Here is a 19,926-nt window from a genome sequence, read left to right as displayed (position 1 = left end):
GGTGAAGCAAGTCCTGCCCCATCCCTCCCTCCCTGAAGCTCTGCTGCACCGAACACAGTGCTTCTCCCCTCCTGAGGTATCAGGGGTAAGGGCTGACCTCCCCCGAGGCTCCACACTAGACAACAGACACTCTTGGAGAAGGAACAGGCTTTATGTGACGGCAGGGACAGGTCTGGCACAGGGGGAGCTCCTCCTCACGTTGGCAGCAGCCCCCCGAGGGGACAGGGCTGCATCCTGGCAGCTCCCTGCCCCTCCACCCGGCTCAGGGTGGGCTCCCCGTGGCTCCCCACGCTCCTGCTGCACCGCCGGTGCAGGACAAGGTCCGTTCTGCCCAGGAACGCTCACGCCTTCGGCGCGCTGGAGCTCCCTTAGGTCAGCGCATCCTCGCTCCGCACGTACTCCCCAACGTCAGCCTGGTGGAACACCACGATGGCCATGGGGTCCACCTTGCGGCACTCCTGCGTGGACTTGGCAGCCACCCCGAAGCCCTGAGGGGATGAAGGGGAGGTGAGAGAGAGTTTTCCCCGCGCCCCAGCCCAGGAAAGCGCAGGGGCTGCGCCAGCCACTCACCAGCGGGACGTCGGCCATGGAGTACACCACCACGCCCTGGTACTGCGCCGTGTTCTCCGTGATGCGGCCCAGGCCCGACTTCAGGACGTGGTTACCGTAGAGGAAGGACTGCTCCGAGCCGGGCTTCACCCACACCTTGTACTGCAAGAGAGGGCCCGCAGGTGAGGGCCGGGGGGGGGCTGGCATGGGGCGGGGGGCGGCGGGGGCCGTGTCCCACCTTGGCGTAGGGCGCCAGGAAGTCCAGGGCCGTGACGCTGAGCCGGAACTTCTGCGTCTTGGTGAACTTCCCGAAGCAGGTGCCCGGTGCCACCAGGCTGTCCCGGGGGACGCTCGCTGCCACCTTCAGCAGCTTCTCACTGCGGGGAGAGGGGGCGCAAGGCTGGAGCGGCGCCCGGGCCCCGCGCTGGGCACCCCCCGGGCCCCGCCGCTGCCCCCCCGGCCCCGCTCACCTCAGGTAGTAGACGCGGTCGCGGTGCAGGCGGAAGCAGTAGGTGCCATCGGGCCGGTCCACCAGCAGCTGGATGTTCTCTCCGATGCTGCGGGGACAGACCCCGTGAGCCCGGCCCGGCGCCCGCCCCCTTCCCGCCGCGGCTCCGCCGGGCCCAGCCCTCCCGGTTCCCCCCCCCGGTCCCCGGCCCCTCACTATCGTCCTAGCTTCTCGAACACCGCCCGCGTCTCCGCCTCCGTCAGCGGCCGCATCGCCCCGCGCCGCACACGCGGAGCCGCGCCGGTACCGGAACCACCGGAACCGGAAGTAGCTGCACCGGAAGTGGCGTAGAGGCTCATCGAGCCGTGGCGGCCAGAGCGGCGCCATGGCGGCGGAGGAGGCCCGGCTGCTGGCCTGGCTGCGCGGCCCGGCGGCGGCGGCGGGGCCCGGCGGCCCCGAGCTCGCCGCCTACGTGGCGGAGCTGGCGGCGCTGGGGCTGGCGGAGCTGGGCCGGGAGCCGGCGCGGCTGGCGGCGGAGCGGGCGCAGGTCGGGGCGGAGACGCGCCGCTTGGCCTTCGAGCACTACCGGGCCTTCATCCGCTCCGCCGAGTGCACCGGCCGCGCCGGCCGCGGCTTCGGCGGCATCGAGAGCCGCCTCGGCAGCCTGCTGGAGCGCCTGCCGGCCCTTCAGGATGCCTGCCGGTGCGGGGCCGTGGGCGGCGGGGGCACCCGGGGCGAGCCCCGCTGCGGGCTCGGGTGGGACTGGGGTCAGCGAGGGCCGGGGGGAGAAGGCACGGGTGGGAATGGGGGGCAGGGAGGGGGCGCAGGGAGGACTGGGGCTGGGGTGAGGCTGGGACAGGGCCTGAGGATGCAGGAGCAGCCCGCAGTGCTGAAGAGGCCAGTGAGGGCTGAACTGGGGGGGCGAGAGGGTCCTGGTGCTGGGCCCAGTAAGGATCGGAGCTGGCTGGGACTGGGGGTGAGGGCAGGGCTGGGAGCGGCCTTGTGCGGTGCTGGGGAGAGGCCAGCGTGGGTAGGAGGGTCCCAGGGTCACCCGCTGCAGGGGGACCCTCGCGCTGATCCCGTCCCGGTCCCGCAGGAACTTCATGCGCGACGCCGAGGAGATCGCGTGCAGCCGGCGCATGAACAGCCTGACGCTGAACCGGCACACGGAGATCCTGGAGATCCTGGAGATCCCGCAGCTCATGGACACCTGCGTCCGCAACGGCTACTACGAGGAGGCGCTGGAGCTGGCTGCCTACGTGCGCCGGCTGGAGCGGAAGCACAGCAGCATCCCCGTGATCCAGGTAGGCCCCGCTCTGCCCCTGCCCCGCGGCCGCCCCACGGCCCCCCGCGGCTGAGGCCTCTCTCCTGCCCCAGGGCATCGTGGACGAGGTGCGCCAGTCCGCCCAGCTGATGCTGAACCAGCTCATCCAGCAGCTCCGCACCAACGTCCAGCTGCCGGCCTGCCTGCGCGTCATCGGCTACCTGCGGCGCATGGACGTCTTCACAGAGGCCGAGCTGCGCGTCAAGTTCCTGCAGGCGCGGGACGCCTGGCTGCGCTCCATCCAGGCCGCCATCCCCGACGACGACCCCTACTTCCACATCACCAAGACCGTCGAGGCCTGCCGCGTCCACCTCTTCGACGTCGTCACCCAGTACCGCGCCATCTTCTCTGACGAGGAGCCGCTCCTGCCCGCCGAGGGGCAGGCCCTCAACGAGGGGGCCATCTTCCACGGCTGGGTGCTGCAGAAGGTCTCCGAGTTCCTGCGGACGCTGGAGCGCGACCTGCGGCGCGGGGTGGGCGCCCGCCTGGACTCGCTGCTGGGGCAGTGCATGTACTTCGGCCTCTCCTTCAGCAGGGTGGGGGCCGATTTCCGCGGGCAGCTGGCCCCCCTCTTCCAGCGCGTGGCTGCTGCTGCTTTTGGGAAGGCGGTGGAGGAGGCGGTGGAGAAGTTCCGGGAGGAGATGAATTCCTACACGCTCATCTCCGCCCCGGCCGTCCTGGGTGGCAGCGCGGGGGTGCCGGTACCCGTGGCCCAGCCGGGGACGCTGCAGCCGCCCATGGTGCTGCTGGACTTCCCGCCCCTCGCCTGCTTCCTCAACGGCCTCCTCGTCGCCTTCAACGACCTGCGGCTCTGCTGCCCCATCGCCCTGGCCCAGGACGTCACCGCCTGCCTGGAGGACGCGCTGGGCGAGGTGAGGCGCCGGGGGACAGAGCTGTGACTTGTCCCGGGAGAACACGGGGACGGGCTCCCCCTGCCCCCAGTATTTGTAGGACAGAGCTGTAGAGTCATGTAGGTTGGAAAGGACCCTTAAGATCATCGAGTCCAACCGTTACCCCAGCACTGCCAAGGCCACCACTAACCCATGGCCCTCAGCACCACATCTACACGGCTTTTAAATCCCCCCAGGGATGGGGACTCCACCACTGCCCTGGGCAGCCTGTGCCAGCGCTTGACAGCCCTTTTGGTGAAGAAATTGTCCCTGATCTCCAACCTAAACCTGCCCTGGCACAACTTGAGGCCGTTTCCTCTCGTCCCGTCACTTGTTACCTGGGAGAAGAGACCGACCCCCCCTCACTACACCCTCCTTTCAGGCAGTTGTAGAGAGCGAGAAGGTCTCTCCTCATTCTCCTTTTCTCCAGACTAAACCCCCCCAGGTCCCTCAGCCGCTCCCCATCACACTTGTGCTCCAGACCCTTCCCCAGCCCCGTTGCCCTTCTCTGGACTCGCTCCAGCACCTCAAGGTCTTTCTTGTAGTGAGGGGCCCCAAACTGACCCCAGGATTTGAGGTTTGGCCTCACCAGTGCCAAGTCCAGGGGGACGATCCCTGCCCTTGTCCTGCTGGCCACACTAGTGCTGGTACAAGCCAGGATGCTGGTGGCCTTCTTGGCCACCTGGGCACAGTGCTGGCTCATATCCCGCTGGCCATCGACCAACACCCCCAGGTCCTTTTCCACCAGGCAGCTTTCTAGCTGCTCTTCCCCCAGCCTTTAGCGGTGCGTGGGGTGGTTGTGACCCTTTGCCATGTTGAACTTCACGCAGTTGGCCTCAGCCCGCTGATTCCCCTTGTCTCTGCGGCTGGGGAGTTGTCTGCGGGGACAATTAAGGAGGAATTAACGACTCTGCCTTTCCTTCCAGGTGACTAAAACCATCCTGGCCTTCCATCGGGCGGAGGAAGCGGCTTTCAGCGGGCGGGAACAGGAGCTCTTTGCCCAGTTCTGCGTCGCTTTCCTGGATGACCTGCTGCCCTACCTCAACCGCTGCCTCCAGGTCCTCTTTCCCCCAGCACAGATCGCGCAGGCGCTGGGTGAGACCCCGGGGGACTTGCTTTTTGTGGGGGGGCAGCCACGGGGGAGGCAGAGCTGCTATTGTGGCTCTTCCCCCCCCACCCCAACATTTTGGGCCCTGTCCCAGTGTTGCCACCTCCCTGGGGGCTCCCTGTTGCCCCAGACCCCCACCCAAGCCCCCCCCTTCTCCCTGTCCAGCAGGCGTCCCCCCCATGCAGCTGCAGCGCTTCGGCCGCCTGGGCTGCATCGACGTGGTCGCCCTCAGGGAGCCGCTGGCTTTCCTTCTGCCCGAGGAGCCCACCCCGGAGAGCCCCCCGCGCCCGGAGGGGGGCGAAGAGGCCGTGCCCGGGGACCCCCTGCCCGCACAGGCGGAGGAGACCCCCGCCGGGGGGGCTTCGCTGCCGGACATCCCCGTGGCCACGGGGTAGCGGGGGGCTGCGGCTGGGCCGGGCTGTGTCACGCCGAGACCCCCGGCCCTCGGCAGGGAGTGGCCCCCGGCCCCTGCCCGTACCGCTGCCCACCGGACCCGCTGCCCGCACCGGGCATCGCCCCCCTCCCGCCTCCCGCCTGCACCGGGCGCGGCGCGTCCTCCGCGCCGCCAGGGGCCGCTGTGGCGCCCCGTGGTGCCCCGCGCGGGCGGCGGGCATGGCGGCGGCGCTGGCGGCGGGGCGGCGGCTGGCGGGGCGGGCCCGGCCGGGCGCCCCGGGCCGCGGGTGCGGGGACGGAGCGGGCTGGGCCGAACGGGAGCGCTCGTACTGGCGGGCGCTGCGGCGGCGGGTGCTGGGCCCGCCCGCGCCGCCCTTCGCCGCCCCGTGCCAGGTGGGGGCCCCGGTGCTGCGCGGCGCCGCCGCCGCCGTGGGCCCGGAGCGCCTGGGCGGCCCCGAGCTGCGGGCGCTGGCGGCGGCGCTGGCGGCCGGGCTGCGGCGCTGGCCGTGCCTGGGGCTGAGCGCCCCGCAGCTCGGCGTCCCGCTGCGGGTCTTCGCCGCCGAGCTGCCCCCCGCCCGCTGCCGCCGGTACCCGCCGGAGCTGCGCCGCGCCCACCGCATCGAGCCCTTCCCGTTCCGCCTCTTCGTCAACCCCGCGCTCCGCGTCCTCGACGCCCGCCTCGTCACCGCCCCCGAGGGCTGCGCCAGCATCAAGGGCTTCTCCGCCTATGTCCCGCGCCACTGGGCCGTCCTTGTTACCGGTACGGAGCATCCCCCGCGGCACACGGGTCCCCCCCCCGTTACAGGGGTCCCCCCCGGCACACGGGTCCCCCCCCGACCGCCGCTCTCCCTCCCGGGCAGCAGGCGTGGACGAGTGCGGGGAGCCGGTGAGCTGGGAGGCGACGGGCTGGGCCGCCCGCATCGTCCAGCACGAGATGGACCACCTGGCCGGGATCCTCTACATCGACCGCATGGACACTCGCACCTTCACCAACGTCGCCTGGATGGAGCTCCTGGACTGACACCCGCTGCCCCGGGGCCTCGGCTCGCCGGAGCGGAGCCGTGGCGCAGCCCCCGGTGCGTGCCCAGCTCCCGGGGCTCCTCCAGCGGGGCACTGAGCACCCGTCCTTACCCTACCCAAAGCAGCAGCACGGAGCCACGGCGCCGGAGGCTCCCACTCGGTGTAACCGTAGCCAATACACTCTGTGAGGGCTCAGCGCGGCTCCCGGCCCTTTCCTGCCCACCTTCGCCGCCCCGTGGCTTCCTGGGTGCTGTGGCCACAAGGAGCCCGGCCCTCGTTGGCCTCCTTGCTCCTGAAATTATTTTATGGGTCTAGGAACAAGCGCTGCTGCCAGGGGTGTGTTGGGATCCCCCTCTCTGGGGCTGGTCTGGGGTGAGGGCAGGCAGGCGCTGGCTGTGCAGGGCGAGGGGCCGCGGTGGAGGGCAGAGCCAGGGTATGAGGCCTGGAGTGGAGCGTGGGGGGACCAGGATGGGGCTGGGGGGCCGGTCAGAGCCTCAGAGAGCGGCCAGACACTGGCTGAAGCTTTTGGATTGTTTTTATTTTCATATAAACAAGACAGAACCCAAAGCAGCATTAATTTAAAAAATAAAAAAGAGCAGGAAGAAGAGTGGGGTGTGGTGGGGGGAGCCCCCGGCGGCCCAGGCCATGCTCAGCCCCCCCAGGTAGTGTCAGCCCCCCCGGGCCGTGCTCCCCGCACCCCACCGGTGCCGCAGTGCGATGGGGCGAGGCGTGGGTGGAAGAGGAACCTGTTTGGCATGGCCGGCGTGGCGAGGGGGGGCTCAGCGGGGCCCTGCCGGCACGGCTGCCCCCAGCCCCACGCCTGCCCCCCTCCCCTTAACCTTCCTGGCCAAAGTCCTCCGTGAACTTCTTCACCTTGAGCAGATCCTCGGCGTTGACGGTGGGGCGGGTGGTGGCCAGCGAGCGCAGCATGTCCGACTGCAACACAGGGCGTGGGGGGGGCAGCTCAGGGTGGGCACGGGGGGGGGTGGGAGCTGCCCAGGAGCCCTGCTCCTTCCTCAGCGCCCAGCCCTGCCCTGGGGCTCAGCACCCAGGAGTGAGGAGCCACACACACCCCTGAGGCCACAGCCCTGCCAGGCCCCTGGCCCGGAGCGAGGTGGCTGCGCTGGAGGAGGGAGAGGGAACTGGCAGGGCCGGGGCCGCGGCGTTGCCGTGCCAGGCGCCCATCCTGCTGGGGGCTCACCATGCAGACGATGGGCTCCATCAGCTTGTCGCTGGGCACCTCCATCCAGGTCATGGCGGTGGCGCCGGGGTCGCCGGGCGAGCACGGTGTCAGCAGGTCGTCCACGAAGGTGCCGGGGTTGGTGCGGGAGGGGCCGCGGACCTGCGGCAGAGCCGGGGGCACGGCGCTCGTGGGCGGGAGGCACCAGTGCCAGCCGTGGGGACCCCCGGGGCGGACCCCCCCCCCACCCCAGCTCACCTTCTTGAAGTGGGTGGCCGACTGCACCTTGCGCACGGGCTGCATGAGGGCGTCCCGCACGATGATGCTGATGTCGGCCCCCGAGTAGCCGTCGGTCTTGCGGGCCAGCTCCTGGACGTTGGCCTCGGTCAGGCAATGCGGCGTGTTCCCCAGGTGCAGCTTGAACATCTGCGCCCGCGCCGCCTCCTCGGGCAGCGGGATGTAGATGCGCTTCTCGAACCTGCGGGCAGCGCTGGGGGTGAGCCCCCCGCTGCCGGGGCACGGCCCCGTGGCTCCGGGGGCAGGGGAGGGGACCCTCGTGTCCTGCTCACCTTCTCCTGATGGCCGAGTCCAGCACCCAGGGGATGTTGGTGGCACCCAGCACCAGGATCCCGTCGCTGCTGTTCCCCACACCTGCCCGGGGACATGGTGGGATCAGAGCCCTCCCCAGGGACCCGCAGGATGCCCCTGCCTGCCCCAGCCCTCTCCCCCCCACCCCAGACCCCGCCGGGGAAGCCCCTGCACCTTGCATCTGCACCAGGAACTCGGTCTTGATGCGCCGCGCCGCCTCGCTCTCGTTCTCGTTGCGGGAGCCGCACAGCGAGTCCACCTCGTCGATGAAGATGATGGAGGGCTTGTGCTGCCTCGCGAGCTCAAAGAGGTTCTTCACCAGCCTGGGCACAAGGGCAGGGGACAGGGTCCCTGCTCAGGGACCCTCCACAGCACCATCGGCTCCTCCTGCCCATGCTGGCACCGAGGAGGCGCGTGCCGTGCCAGGAGAAGGGCCAGCCCCGCGCCGTGGCAGCTCGGGATTGCCCGTGCCCCCCCCCCAGGACCCCTCAGCTGCGCTAACAGGGGTCCCCGATGCTGGTGGCTCCCAGGCCCTGCACGTCCCTGCTGCCAGCTTACTTCTCGCTCTCTCCCAGCCACTTGGACATCAGGTCGGAGGACGACACGGAGAAGAAGGTGGAGTTGTTGGCCTCGGTGGCCACGGCCTTGGCCAAGTAGGACTTGCCAGTGCCAGGGGGCCCGAAGAGCAGGATCCCTCGCCAAGGCGTGCGCTTCCCTGCGACAGAGCCCAGCGTCACGGCTCCGCCGTCCCTGCGCAGGCCGGATCCGCGTGGGCCCGCAGGGACACGTGTCCCCACAGCTCGGGGTCACCTCTCAGCACACACCCGCCCCACGGCACCTCCTCCGTGGGCGAGCGGCAGCCGTGGCGCTGCCATGACCCTCACCGGTAAACAAGTGCGGGAACTTGATGGGCAGGATCACGGCTTCCTTCAGGGCCTCCTTGGCCCCCTCCAGGCCGGCCACGTCGCTCCATCGCACGTTGGGCTTCTCCATCATGATGGCACCTGCGAGGGGGCGGCTCTGCTCACGCGGCCCCGGGGAGACGGGCACCGCGCTCGAGGGCCGGGGGGGCCCGAGCCCCGGTCCCCGCCACCCCAACCCCACTGCCCCTCAGCATCGAGCACAGTTTGGGGGCTCCCCCAGGCCGCAGTCCCCCTCCCCGCAGCCCCCCTCACGAGGGGGGGTGACCCCACGGCCAGCCACCGCAGCCACTCACCCATCAGCTGCTCCTGCAGCTTCTTCTTCTCGGGGTTCTCGCCCTCGCTGTCACTGTCGCTCCTGGGGAGAGGGGACACGGGTGAGGAGAGGGGCCGGGCCCAGTGTGGCAGCAGGGTCCTGCCAGCCGCGCCGTAGGGCAGGGGGGGTCCCTCGCACCCCCACGCACCCCTTGTTGTCATTCTGGGACTCTTTGACCGGCTTCTTGCCCTGCCTGTCCTTGCTGCGCAGGTACTCCTTCAGCTTCTCCGCCCGGTCCAGGTACTGCACGCACTTGGCGCGGATGCTCTCCTTCGCCTTGTCGCTGTGAGCCTCATCTGCAGAGACCCCCCCCCGTGCGTCACCCGCGGCCCTGCGTGACAGCCAGCACCCCCGCGGCCCCCTCCGCAGCCCCCCGGGCCGTGGCGGGGGGCCACCGGCCCCGTCTCACATTTGATGGCGTGCAGGAAGTACTCCACGGCGTGCTGGTACAGCCGCAGCGCCTCCTCGTAGTTCTTGGCCTTGTCCTCCTCGGTGGCTTTGGTGACCAGGTCGATGGCCTTCTGGCGGGGGAGGGCGCAGCGCCGTGAGCCGGGGAGCGGCACTGGGACCGGAGCAGGAGGAGGCCCTTACCCACCCCCGCGGGGGCCGGGCCGGGCCTGCTCGTACCGGGGTGGCCTCCGGGACGCGGCAGGACGGGGCCCTCCTGCCTCTTCGCCACGGGGCAGGATGAGGCCGCCCCAGCGGGGCCTGGCGCCGGGGCAGAGCGAGGCCTGGCCCGATCGGCCCCGCGTGAGGCCTTCCCCCCTCGGCCGCCACCGCACCGGCCCCGGGTGAGGCCTTTCCCCGGCCGGCCCCGCACCGGGGCGGCGTGAGGCCTTCCCCCGGCCGGCCCCGCACCGGCCCCGGTGAGGCCTTCCCCCGGCCGGCCCCGCACCGGCCCCGGTGAGGCCTTCCCCCGGCCGGCCCCGCACCGGCCCCGGCCCCGGATGAGGCCTTGCCCCGGCCGGCCCTGCACCGGCCCCGGTGAGGCCTCCCCGGCGGGGCGTGAGGAGGCCCCGGCAGGGCCCGTCCCGGGGGAGGCGCAGGCCGGGCCCGTCGCCGCCCGCTCCCGGCGCCCCCCGCCCGCGGTACCTGCAGGGTGGACGTTGTCATCTCATCGCCCGGTGCGGCCGCTCCTGGCGCGGCCTGGCCCGGTGCGGCGGCGGCGGCGGCGGCGGCGGGGCCCGCGGGACCGCCCGCCACTGCGGCTCTGCGCAGCGCCCCCTGCCGGCACCGCGGGGCGGGGCCTCGGCGGGACACGCCCCCCGCGCCCCTCGCCCCGCCCCGCGGGTGTGTGTGCGCACGTATGTACAGACACACACGTGTGTGCACACACAGGGACATATATATACACACAGACATATTTACATATATATATAGACATACACATACACACAGATAGACATACATATATACACACAGACAGACACGCACTTCAAGAGAGATGTTGAGGTGTTGGAGCGAGTGCAGAGGTGGGCGACGAAGGTGGGGAAGGGTCTGGAGGGTCTGACCTACGAGGAACGGCTGAGGGAGCTGGGGGTGTTTAGCCTGGAGAAGAGGAGGCTCAGAGGTGACCTTAGTGCAGTCTACAACTACCTGAAGGGAGGTTGTAGCGCAGTGGGAGTCGGCCTCTTCTCCCAGGCAACCAGCGCTAGGACAAGAGGACACAGCCTCAAGCTTGGCCAGGGGAGGGTCAGGTTGGCCATTAGGAAGCATTTCTTCTCAGCAAGGGTCATTAGCCATTGGAAGGGGCTGGCCAGGGAGGTGGTGGAGTCCCCATCTCTGGAGGGGTTTAAGAAAAGACTGGACACGGCACTTAGTGCCCTGGTCTAGTTGCCATGGTGGTGTCAGGGCAATGGTTGGAGTCGATGAGCCCAGAGGGCTCTTCCAACCTCATTGGTTCTGTGATTCTGTGATATATATACACACACAGAGGCAGACAGACATACATATATATATATATATATATATATATACACAGAGATATATGCATATATATGCACACACAGACATACATACGTATATATACACACATAGACAGACATATATATATACATACATATACACACACATACATACAAATATATATATACACAGACATACATATGTATATATACACACATAGACATATACACACAGACATATTTTTTTATATATATATATAGACATACACATACACACACAGGTATGCATACATATATATACACACAGACAGACACATATACATACACACACACAGAGATAGACATATATATACACACAGACATACATACACATATGCACACACAGCCATACATACATATACACACACATATACATACAGAAATACATATATATATATATACACACAGAGATACTTATATACACACAGACATACATATACACACATGTACATACATATATATATACACACAGATATACATATACACACATAGACATATATATACACACACAGACATATTTTCATATATATAGACATACACATACAAACATGGGTATACATACATACACACACACACAGACATACATTTATCACAGCATGTCAGGGATTGGAAGGGACCTCGAAAGATCATCTAGTCCAACCCCCTGCTGGAGCAGGATTACCTGGATCATGTCACACAGGAACGCGTCCAGGCGGGTTTTGAATGTCTCCAGAGAAGGAGACTCCACAACCTCTCTGGGCAGCCTGTGCCAGTGTTCGGTCACCCTCACCGTGAAGAAGTTTTTCCTCATATTTCTGTGGAACCTCCTGTGTTCCAGCTTGCACCCATTGCCCCTTGTCCTGTCAGTGGAGGTCACTGAGAAGAGCCTGGCTCCATCCTCAGTTTCTCCCCGCCCAACTCTCCAGCCTGTCCAGGTCCCTCTGAATGGCTACGCAGCCTTCTGGTGCATCAGCCACTCCTCCCAGTTTGGTGTCATCAGCCAACTTGCTGACAGTGCACTCTATTCCCTCATCCAAGTCATTAATGAATATATCGAATAGCACTGGTCCCAGTACCGACCCTTGAGGGACTCCGCTAGACACAGGCCTCCAACTGGACTCAGTCCCACTGACCACCACTCTCTGGCTTCTTTCCTTCAGCCAGTTCACAATCCACCTCACTACCCGATCATCCAGACCACACTTCCCCAGTTTAGCTGCGAGGATGCTGTGGGAGACCGTGTCAAACGCTTTACTGAAATCGAGATAGACACATCCACAGCTTTACCATCATCTATCCACTGGGTTACGTCCTCATAAAAGGCTATCAAGTTGGTTGAGCATGACTTCCCCTTGGTGAAGCCATGCTGAGTGCCCCTAATGATCCCCCTATCCTTGATGTGCCTAGAGACAGCACCAAGGACAAGTTGTTCCATCACCTTTCCAGGCATGGAGGTGAGGCTGACCGGTCTATAGTCAGCCGGGTCCTCCTTCTTGCCCTTTTTGAAGACTGGAGTGACAAGGCAGGTCTCCTGGTGCCCTTTCTTGACTTCCTACCTGCTGGGATGCTCTGGTCTTGAGCTTGGAAGAAGCAGTCCTTGAATGCTAACCAACTATCTTGGGCCTGCATATATATATATATATATATATATATATACACACATACAGATGTACATACATACATATATATACACACACACACACACACGAGGCACGAGAGCACACCTGGACACACATGTGGGCTCCCCTGCACACATGGGCACCTACAGACACCCTACACGTGTGGGCACACGCACCGGCACCTGTAAACACCCGTGCACATGTGTGTGTGCGCGTGCACACCCCTACAAGCCCCCACACGTGTGTGCGCACGCAGAGGCCCCACGCAGCCCCTCCCACGTACACCCCCCCTCATAGCAGGTGCACCCCTGGGTGCAGGCACGTGCACACCCCCACACACACACACACCACACAGAGTGTGTGGCCCCACGTGCCAGCTCCTCCCGGAGTGTGCCGGGACCTGCATTGCCCCCTGGGCAGTGGGCACCCCCCACCCCACTACCTGTGGGTACCTGTGAAGCCCCCCGAGCCCGCCCATCCCCAGGCTGAACTGGCCCCTCTGCCCCAACCACCCCCACTACAAGAGACACCCCAGCACCCCCCCAGCATCCCCATGCCAGGGCTTGTCCAGTACATCCCAGTCTCTCTCATACCGGGCAGCCCAGCACTGCCCACCCACTCGCCACGTGCTGTACTGGGAATTAACTGTGTTCCCCGCCCCCCCCCCCGCCCCCCGGCAGACACACACACCCTGACACGCATCCCATGACACCCACAGCCCTCCGGGCACCCCCAGAGAGACTCGGAGACCCTGGAAAAGGCAAGATCTGATATAAATAGCGATTTACAAAGAATACAAAAATAGAGGGGCCGCGCGGCGCCCGGGGCCGGGGCTGTAGTGCTTGTGTGCGAGCCACGACCCCGGGCCGGGGTCCAGTGCCCCCCCCGGCCCCCCCCCAGCCAGCGCAGCCCAGTGGGAAGCAGAAAATGTGCAGAGGAGTTTGGCTGAGGGAGGGGGGAGCCCTGGGGGTCCCACTCCCACCCTGCCCAGGGGTCCCCCCAGCACCCCGGGGTGCAGGAGCTGCCCCCCCCCACACCTCCCCGGGGGAGGGAAAGTACAAAAAGCGAAAGTGCATCAACCCACACGTGCCCCATCGCGTGTGGGGACAGTGTGACCCCTTTGGGGCAGACCCCAGGCGGGGGGGGGGGGCTCCGGGGTCCCCCCAGCCGTCAGGGCCGGGCTCGCCCCACTCCAAGGCACTGGCGGTGAGATCAGCGATGGCTTCGGGCCCGGGGGGGTTAAAGCTGGTGTCTGTGCCCCAGCCCCCCGGCACTGGGGGGGGGCCAGGACCGCCGGCACGGCACAGGAGAGGCTCAGCCCCCCCAGCAGCCATCCTGCCGCAGCCCCGGCGGCTCTCGGGGCGGCGAGTCCCGGCCCCGGCAAGGCACTGGTGGGGCAGGAGGGGCGGGGGGGGCCCCCCCACTTCCCCGGCTGGTTTAGGGGGGGGGGCCGGGGCCGCCTACGCCAGCAGCCCCATGCGGGTCACTTTGGCCGAGAGGAAGGTGTGCAGGATGAAGACGATGGGCTTGGGGCAGGAGTGCAGGTCCAGCGCCTGGGGGGGATGGAGAGCGGCGTCAGACCCCCCCCCTGTGGCACCCAACCCACGTGGGGGGCACCGGGGGGCTCCCAGCCGGGCCTGGGGCTCCCAGCCAGCGGTACCAGGCAGCTGCAGGACAGGGGGAAGCAGGAGGCACCCCTGGGGGAGCCCCCCGGCTGCCCCCTCCTCACCAGCTCCCCCTCGGGGCCCCCGAAGTCCAGGTAGAGGGTCCTGATGCCGTCGTCTGCCGACATCTTCAGCCTCTCGTAGGGGTAGCGGAAGAGGACGCTGCCGCCCGGCTCCTCGCGGCTGATGGTGAAGCCGCCCTCGTAGTGGATGGAGAGCTGCACCCCCTGCCCCCCCAGCGAGCAGCCTGCGGGCACCGGCACCGCTCAGCCCCCCCTGCCACCCCCAGACCCCCGCAGCGCGGCTGCCCCGCTCCCGCTGTGCCCCGGCAGGGCTGGGGGGTGACCCCCGGGGCACGGGGGGTCCCGTGTCCCCCAGCACTCACCCACAGACACCTCCTGGATGAGCTCGGCGGCGGCGTGGCAGCCCTGCACGAGGACGCGGGTCCAGCAGGAGAGGTCCCGGTGGGTCTCCACGCGGAAGACGTGCATCTCCACGCCCTGGCGCGAGCCCGTGCGGGTGGCAAAGGTGAGCTCCGAGCCCAGGGCGGGCGAGCGGCGGCCCGAGCCCGAGTGGACCAGCCTGGGGTGGGGGGACAGGCAGAGGGGGGGTGGTCAGGGGCACAATGGCAGCACCAGCACCGTGCCGCCCCGCTCATTTTTGGATCCCCCTCCCTGACCCAACGGAGGAGCCGGAGGCGGCCGAGGGGAGCAGGTCCCCGGCAGAGGGGCAGAGACCCCCCCCTGCCAGCCCACCTGGTGGCCACCAGCGGGTAGCTGTGGCACGGGGAGGCCCAGGCATCGCGGGTCCAGGGCATGCCGTCATACAGCAGCAGGTCCTTCTCCGTCACTGCCATGAGGACCGGCCGCCACTGCTGCCGCCCTCCGTCCAGGCGCGCCTGGAAGAGACAGTGAGGGGCACTGGGGGGCTGTGAGCGCCTGCCGCTGCCCGGGCACCCTGCTCCTGGCACCCGTGGTGGGGCTGACCCCGAGCCGGCAGCTCTGCAGTGCCGGGCTCTCGGCGGTGCCCACGTGGAGCGAGGGAGTGACGAGTGTCTCCAGCTGGGAAATGCCAGCGGGAGCGGGGCCGGGGGCACGGGCAGCGCTGGCTCGGCTGCGGCGATGGGAGGGTGGCAGAGCCCGGTGCCAGGGCTCCCCAGCAGCCCCGCGGCTGTAACCACAGCCCCACTGGCGTTCTGTCCCAGGCAGAGCAGCACCTCGGGCACAGCCGCGGTGGCACGTACCTGCTCGGCCAGCCAGGCGATGTGCTTCACCTCCCTGCCGCCGGCCGCGGCGCCGCCGGTGCCCAGCGCGGCGTTGAGCTCAGCCAGCACCTGCGGGAGCAGGGCGGCGATGTTGGCGTGCAGGGCCGTGAACCAGGCGTGGGCCGTGGCCGTGTCCTTGCAGCGCAGGATCAGCGTGTTCCTGCTGTCCGGCGAGTGCAGCTCGATCAGCCTGCGAGGGGACGCGGCGCTGGGTGGCACGGGGACGGCGGCACCCGCCTCGGCGTGCCCCTGCCCAGCCTGGCAAACTGGCCACACTGGTTTGGGGCTCTGGCTGTGCCGGGGAGCCGCCAGTGCAGTCTGGTACCAGCCCTGCCAGCAGGCAAAGCTGGGGTGGGGGTGCAGGACCCCCTTTCATGGGCAGGGAGGCTGCCAGGCGCCCCGGGGGGCTCGGGCAGCCCCCGCGCTCACCGGTTCTCCAGGTCGGGCATGCTGAGGTTCCTGGCGGCGAAGCACATCTTGAGGGGGATCACCTTGCGGTCGCGGGGGCCCTGGTGCTGGGGGGAGCCCGAGTCCTCGCTGCCGCTGAGGCTGGGTGACTGCGGGGCGGCCCCCTCCCACGGCAGGTCCGACACCAGCGACGGCTTCTTGATGTAGGGGGTCACCTCCCGCATGAACTTCACTGGGGGGGAGCAGGGGGGGGACACGTCAGGGCCGGGGTCCTGCACCCCTGAGCCACAGCCCCGCACCTCGGGGATGCTCTGACTGTGGCAGGGGGTCCTGTGTCCCCCCCCCCCCAGCACGCCTTCCTGCCCGGGGGTGCGGCAGAGCCCTGGGGACACCCCGGAGGGTCCCACCCTGCCCTGGACGGAGGTGTCCTGAGCAGGGGACAGTTGCTGGCGGCTCATCCCGGCTGCCGGCGTCAGGAAAGGGAAGGGAAGGCGGCGCAGCACAATGGGGCCGGGCGGGAGGTCAGGCTGCAGCCCATCCTGAGCCGCCCTGGCCGCCGCACTGCCAGGACGGCACCCGCCGAGGCCCCAGCGCCGACGGCAGCCTGACCCCACGCCACCGCTCGCTCTGCCAGCAGCCGCCTCCGCTCCCGGCAGGACGAGGAGGAGGAGGGTTTGCAGCCAGGACATCCCGGCCTCCTCTCCAGGCCAGGGAGGAAGGAAGGAGCCACCGGCTCCCGAGCCCAGCGCAGCCAAAGCAGAGCCCCGGCGAGGTGCCAGCACCGCGGAGCCCACCCCAACCGCAGCCAGGGCGGGCAGGGGCCGGGGAGCCCGGCTCACGGTGCTGCCGTGGGCTCACCGGTGCCAGCGGCCACGCTCGGGGAAGCCAACGCCTTCCAGATGTCAGGGAGCGTCACCGGAGCCGCCTGCCAGAGCGGGTCCAAGGCCGCCGGGCCGGCAAGAGCCACCCGCAGCCCGGCTCCGAAGGGGGAACGTGCCGGGAACAGCAGCGTCCGCACCCCCGGGGCCGCGGGGAGCGAGAAACCAACCCAAAACAGCAAATAAACCCTCATCTGCCCCGAAACGGAGCTCGGATGTGGTGCCGCGGGGCCTCGTCCTTGCAGCGGGCGGCACACGAGTTAATATTAGCCTCCCGCCGCGCTGATCCCGGGATTACCGCCCGCCCCGCGCACCCCTAATCCCGGGGCAGCGCCGCGGGGCCGCGCGGCAGATGTTTGCCAGATGTGGGCAGCTGCCCCGCGAGCCCGGCGCCCTCCAGCCAGCCCCCGGCAGGGCTCCAGCCCGCGGTGCCAGTGCAGGGCACGGCCACCATGTCCCCAAAGGTCAGGCTCGCCGAGAGGCCACCCTGGGCAGCCGGCAGTGCCTCAGCACCGTGCCGGGCGCTGCCAGAGGAGCGTGGGCTCAGCAGGGCCACGGCCACGCTGGTGGCTCTTGGCGGCGGCTGCACCAGCTTGGCCACTGTGGCCAGCGTGCCCCAGCACCGAGCAGGTACACGGGACTGTGCCTGCCAGTGGGCACGGTGCCAGACCCAGCTCCCTGCTCCCGGGGGCGGCATCCATGGCACAGGCAGGAGCACCGAGTGCCAGCGGCTGTAAAGCTGGCACCAGGTCGGCGGCACCTGCAACCACCCCTTCTGCGGCTGGTGAGCCAGCGGCTGGTGCACAGCCACCCTGGCACAGCCACCCCAGCACAGCCACCCCGGCACAGCCACCCTGGCACAGCCACCCCGGCACAGCCACCCCGGCACAGCCGCTGCCGCCCCACCTACGTGCTCACCGCAAAGGAAACCCAGCCGCCCCCTTCACCCATCACCCAACCCACGGCAGGAAGGTGGCTGCTCCGGCTGCGCGGCGCTAGCACCGGCCTCGCCGGGGCCGAGCCCCCATGCACCACCCGGATGGCATCGGTCTGTCCTCAGGGCCGAGCCCCTCCTGCCACCGGCACCCGGAGGGGAAACACCAAAGCAGCTTCCCCACGCTTGCACGTCGTCGGCTCTCGCAACCATCCTTCCCCCTTGCCGGGTGCCGGGCCCACGGTGCGCCCGCCGGCCGCAGCTCCCTGCCGAGGCGGAAGGGCTCCCTGCCCCCAGTGTGCCGTGGGCCCGCGGGCACCCCGGGAGGAAGGTGCCCGGCACGGGTCCCCGCAGCCAGCCCCAGCGCCGGGGCAAGGGTCCCCCAGCAGGGTGCCAGCGCAGGGCTGGTGCTCCCGCGCTCCGCCACCAGCCCCGGCACCCACCGGTGAGCCCGGTCTGCCGGGGCCGTGGCACCTCCGGGGGCTGCCGAGGGGGACGGTGCAGCCCCTGCCCCAGCTCCTCGCCAGGGCCCAGCGATGCCGGCGGGTCCTGCCGGGCCGGGCAGCCACAGCCGTCGGACGAGCTGCCCCAGTGGGCTGTCACTGCCTCCGCGGGCGGCCCAGCCCAACGCCACCGCTCCACCTCGGCCCCCGCGGTGCCCCGGCCATGCCCGAGCCACCCCGTGCCGGGTGTGGCCGTGCCAGGAGCCCACCTGCCCGCCCTCGTGCCGGTGCAGCGTGCCAGCCGGGCGAGCGGGAGTGCCTGTCACCGGGGTCAGCCCAGCCGGGCACAGGCAACCAAGCCCAGCGCCCGCCGGGCACCGCGCACCAGCGGACAGACGGCCTTGCCAGGACGGTGCGTGTGGCACCATGACCTGTGTGGGCCATGCCCTGGCACGAGGGGCTCGTGTCCCCCCGGCTGCCCGGCGCCCCGTGGCACGAGCCCCGCGCCACCGGGCCAGGCGGGTCCTGCCCGAGCTTGTCGGGCTGCGGGAACAGGTCGGGCAGGAGCCGGTGGCTCCGTCAGGGCCAGCCCTGCAGCCGCAGGGACGGGGCCCAGGGGGACACGGGCAGACCCCAAAGCCACCCGCTGGGGAGCCACAGCCCTCCCCGGGGACTCGGGGGGCACAAACACCCACCCGGGGGCTCCGTCCCCAAAGACGGGGGACGCCGTGTCCCGGGGGGACGCCGCAGCCAGGGGACCCCAGCTCTGCCCCGGGGGGGTCATGGTCAGCACGGATGGCCCGTCCTTGTCCCCAGCTGGGAGCGGTCCCCGTCCTGTCATAAGCAGGAGCACCCCGGGCACGGAGGGGACACCCCGCCCCTGTCCCCGGGCCAGGCGGGGATACGCCGGGACCCAGCACCGGTTTTGGAGGGGGGACACCTACCGTGACCGGGGTGTGGTGGGGGGAGTGGGTTCCCGCAACGGGAAAAGGAGCCCAAGGGGGGGTCAGTGAGCCCGGTGACAGCGGCAGGGTGGGGGACCCAGTAATGGGGCGGAGAGGGCACCCGGGGGAGGAGGGAGCACCGGGGGCCGGTACCGGGGACGGCGGAGGGCGGGGAGGGGGGGTTAGCCGGTACCTTCGAGGATGACTTCCCTCCCGGCTCTCTTCAGCGCTTGAACGGCTTGATCGTGGGTGGCATCGCGGAGATCGACACCGTTAACGGCGAGGATGGCGTCGCCTAACCGGAGAGCTCCGCTCCGTTCCGCCGCCAACCCCGGGAATATCCGCGAGATAAGCACCGGCATCCGATTCTCCCGACCTCCTTTGATGCTGATCCCGAGTCCTCCCGCCTCCGCTTTCACCACCCGCACCCTCCGCACGCAACCGGTCGCCGCCGCCGCCTCCCCGTTGCCGTTAACCACGCCGTTCACCGCTGCCGTTTCTCCTCCACCCGGTTCCGCCGTTAAACTCAACGTCTCCCCGTTCAGTTCCGCTCCTACCCGGACCCAACGATCCCGTAACAACAACTCTAACAAGCCCGTTTTACAAGCCCGGGTCCACACGGCCATTGCAGCCGCCGCCGCTACCGAGAACCGGGAGGAGTGGGCGGGGCTTCGGAACAGCGTTGGCCACGCCCCCCGCCCGCATGGCGCGCTGCGATAGGCTCTGCGTAAGAGAGGAGGCGGGGCTGGGACGCTCCACCCCTCCCTCCGATGCGACCAATCGCAGCAGCGGCGGCGACGCCGCCGCTGCTGCGATTGGTCGCACCGGAGGGAGGGGGGAGGAAGACCCGCCCCGCGCTCTCTTTCGCGCCCCGCGCTTTATTTCACGCCCCGCTCGCCATTTCCCCGGGCCCTACTTAAAGCCACGCTCCCCCCCGCCCTATTTCTAGGGCCTTTTCCCCAAGAAGGCCACCAGCATCCTGGCTTGTACCAGCACTAGTGTGGCCAGCAGGATGAGGGCAGGGATCGTCCCCCTGGACTCCGCACTGAGGCCGCACCTCGAATCCTGGGGGCAGGTTTGGGCCCCTCACTCCAAGACAGACCTTGAGGTGCTG

At 68.6% G+C, this 19,926-nt stretch overlaps 4 protein-coding genes across 6 annotated transcripts; 1 reads left to right on the top strand and 3 right to left on the bottom strand.

The window, feature by feature from the left end:
- Positions 1 to 132: 132 nt before the first annotated feature.
- NIP7 (nucleolar pre-rRNA processing protein NIP7) lies at positions 133 to 1,323 on the bottom strand. The gene is made up of 5 exons (XM_068411497.1): positions 1,214 to 1,323; positions 1,020 to 1,106; positions 788 to 926; positions 571 to 711; positions 133 to 488 (listed from the first exon to the last, which is right to left on the bottom strand). The coding sequence occupies exons 1-5, from the start codon at positions 1,267 to 1,269 to the stop codon at positions 369 to 371; spliced, it is 543 nt and encodes a 180-aa protein (XP_068267598.1). The 5' UTR covers positions 1,270 to 1,323; the 3' UTR covers positions 133 to 368.
- A 59-nt stretch (positions 1,324 to 1,382) lies between these two features.
- COG8 (component of oligomeric golgi complex 8) lies at positions 1,383 to 5,927 on the top strand. 2 transcript variants are annotated; one of them, XM_068411638.1, is made up of 7 exons: positions 1,383 to 1,699; positions 2,094 to 2,301; positions 2,375 to 3,193; positions 4,138 to 4,306; positions 4,488 to 4,604; positions 5,337 to 5,366; positions 5,576 to 5,927. In XM_068411638.1, exons 1-7 carry the CDS (start codon positions 1,383 to 1,385, stop codon positions 5,731 to 5,733), a joined length of 1,818 nt encoding a protein of 605 aa, XP_068267739.1. In that variant the 3' UTR covers positions 5,734 to 5,927. The 2 variants fall into 2 exon arrangements, with proteins under 2 accessions (XP_068267739.1, XP_068267738.1); XM_068411637.1 differs by lacking the exons at positions 5,337 to 5,366; positions 5,576 to 5,927 and having other exon boundaries at positions 4,488 to 4,890.
- A 322-nt stretch (positions 5,928 to 6,249) lies between these two features.
- VPS4A (vacuolar protein sorting 4 homolog A) lies at positions 6,250 to 9,919 on the bottom strand. The gene is made up of 11 exons (XM_068411639.1): positions 9,829 to 9,919; positions 9,146 to 9,257; positions 8,885 to 9,032; positions 8,717 to 8,778; positions 8,385 to 8,504; positions 8,059 to 8,215; positions 7,675 to 7,823; positions 7,482 to 7,563; positions 7,171 to 7,390; positions 6,934 to 7,074; positions 6,250 to 6,668 (listed from the first exon to the last, which is right to left on the bottom strand). Exons 1-11 carry the CDS (start codon positions 9,847 to 9,849, stop codon positions 6,567 to 6,569), a joined length of 1,314 nt encoding a protein of 437 aa, XP_068267740.1. The 5' UTR covers positions 9,850 to 9,919; the 3' UTR covers positions 6,250 to 6,566.
- Positions 9,920 to 13,080: 3,161 nt separating this feature from the next.
- On the bottom strand, positions 13,081 to 19,469 carry SNTB2 (syntrophin beta 2). 2 transcript variants are annotated; one of them, XM_068411642.1, is made up of 7 exons: positions 19,006 to 19,469; positions 15,635 to 15,845; positions 15,185 to 15,395; positions 14,697 to 14,839; positions 14,327 to 14,523; positions 14,007 to 14,188; positions 13,081 to 13,830 (listed from the first exon to the last, which is right to left on the bottom strand). In XM_068411642.1, the coding sequence occupies exons 1-7, from the start codon at positions 19,436 to 19,438 to the stop codon at positions 13,738 to 13,740; spliced, it is 1,470 nt and encodes a 489-aa protein (XP_068267743.1). In that variant the 5' UTR covers positions 19,439 to 19,469; the 3' UTR covers positions 13,081 to 13,737. The 2 variants fall into 2 exon arrangements, with proteins under 2 accessions (XP_068267743.1, XP_068267742.1); XM_068411641.1 differs by lacking the exon at positions 14,007 to 14,188 and having other exon boundaries at positions 19,006 to 19,459.
- Between the last annotated feature and the right edge of the window lie 457 nt (positions 19,470 to 19,926).

Source organism: Nyctibius grandis, chromosome 12, assembly GCF_013368605.1.
Source record: "Nyctibius grandis isolate bNycGra1 chromosome 12, bNycGra1.pri, whole genome shotgun sequence".
NCBI lineage: Eukaryota > Metazoa > Chordata > Aves > Nyctibiiformes > Nyctibiidae > Nyctibius > Nyctibius grandis.
This window is presented reverse-complemented; position numbering and strand designations above follow the sequence as displayed.

What these genes read in the sequence shown, in the direction of transcription:
- NIP7 (XM_068411497.1), bottom strand. Translation starts at nt 1,269, where the DNA reads ATGCGGCCGCTGACGGAGGCGGAGACGCGGGCGGTGTTCGAGAAGCTA. An exon ending in TTCGAGAAGCTAGGACGATA is followed by an intron (nt 1,107 to 1,213) that starts GTGAGGGGCCGG and finishes CTGTCCCCGCAG; the next exon opens with CATCGGAGAGAACATCCAGC. An exon ending in CCATGGCCGACGTCCCGCTG is followed by an intron (nt 489 to 570) that starts GTGAGTGGCTGG and finishes TCATCCCCTCAG; the next exon opens with GGCTTCGGGGTGGCTGCCAA.
- COG8 (XM_068411638.1), top strand. Translation starts at nt 1,383, where the DNA reads ATGGCGGCGGAGGAGGCCCGGCTGCTGGCCTGGCTGCGCGGCCCGGCG. An exon ending in TGGAGGACGCGCTGGGCGAG is followed by an intron (nt 3,194 to 4,137) that starts GTGAGGCGCCGG and finishes CTTTCCTTCCAG; the next exon opens with GTGACTAAAACCATCCTGGC. An exon ending in ACAGATCGCGCAGGCGCTGG is followed by an intron (nt 4,307 to 4,487) that starts GTGAGACCCCGG and finishes CCTGTCCAGCAG; the next exon opens with GCGTCCCCCCCATGCAGCTG.
- VPS4A (XM_068411639.1), bottom strand. Translation starts at nt 9,849, where the DNA reads ATGACAACGTCCACCCTGCAG. An exon ending in TGACAACGTCCACCCTGCAG is followed by an intron (nt 9,258 to 9,828) that starts GTACCGCGGGCG and finishes CTCCCCCGCCAG; the next exon opens with AAGGCCATCGACCTGGTCAC. An exon ending in CTTCCTGCACGCCATCAAAT is followed by an intron (nt 9,033 to 9,145) that starts GTGAGACGGGGC and finishes GGGTCTCTGCAG; the next exon opens with ATGAGGCTCACAGCGACAAG.
- SNTB2 (XM_068411642.1), bottom strand. Translation starts at nt 19,438, where the DNA reads ATGGCCGTGTGGACCCGGGCTTGTAAAACGGGCTTGTTAGAGTTGTTG. An exon ending in GAGGGAAGTCATCCTCGAAG is followed by an intron (nt 15,846 to 19,005) that starts GTACCGGCTAAC and finishes GCTCCCCCCCAG; the next exon opens with TGAAGTTCATGCGGGAGGTG. An exon ending in ATGCCCGACCTGGAGAACCG is followed by an intron (nt 15,396 to 15,634) that starts GTGAGCGCGGGG and finishes GTCCCCTCGCAG; the next exon opens with GCTGATCGAGCTGCACTCGC.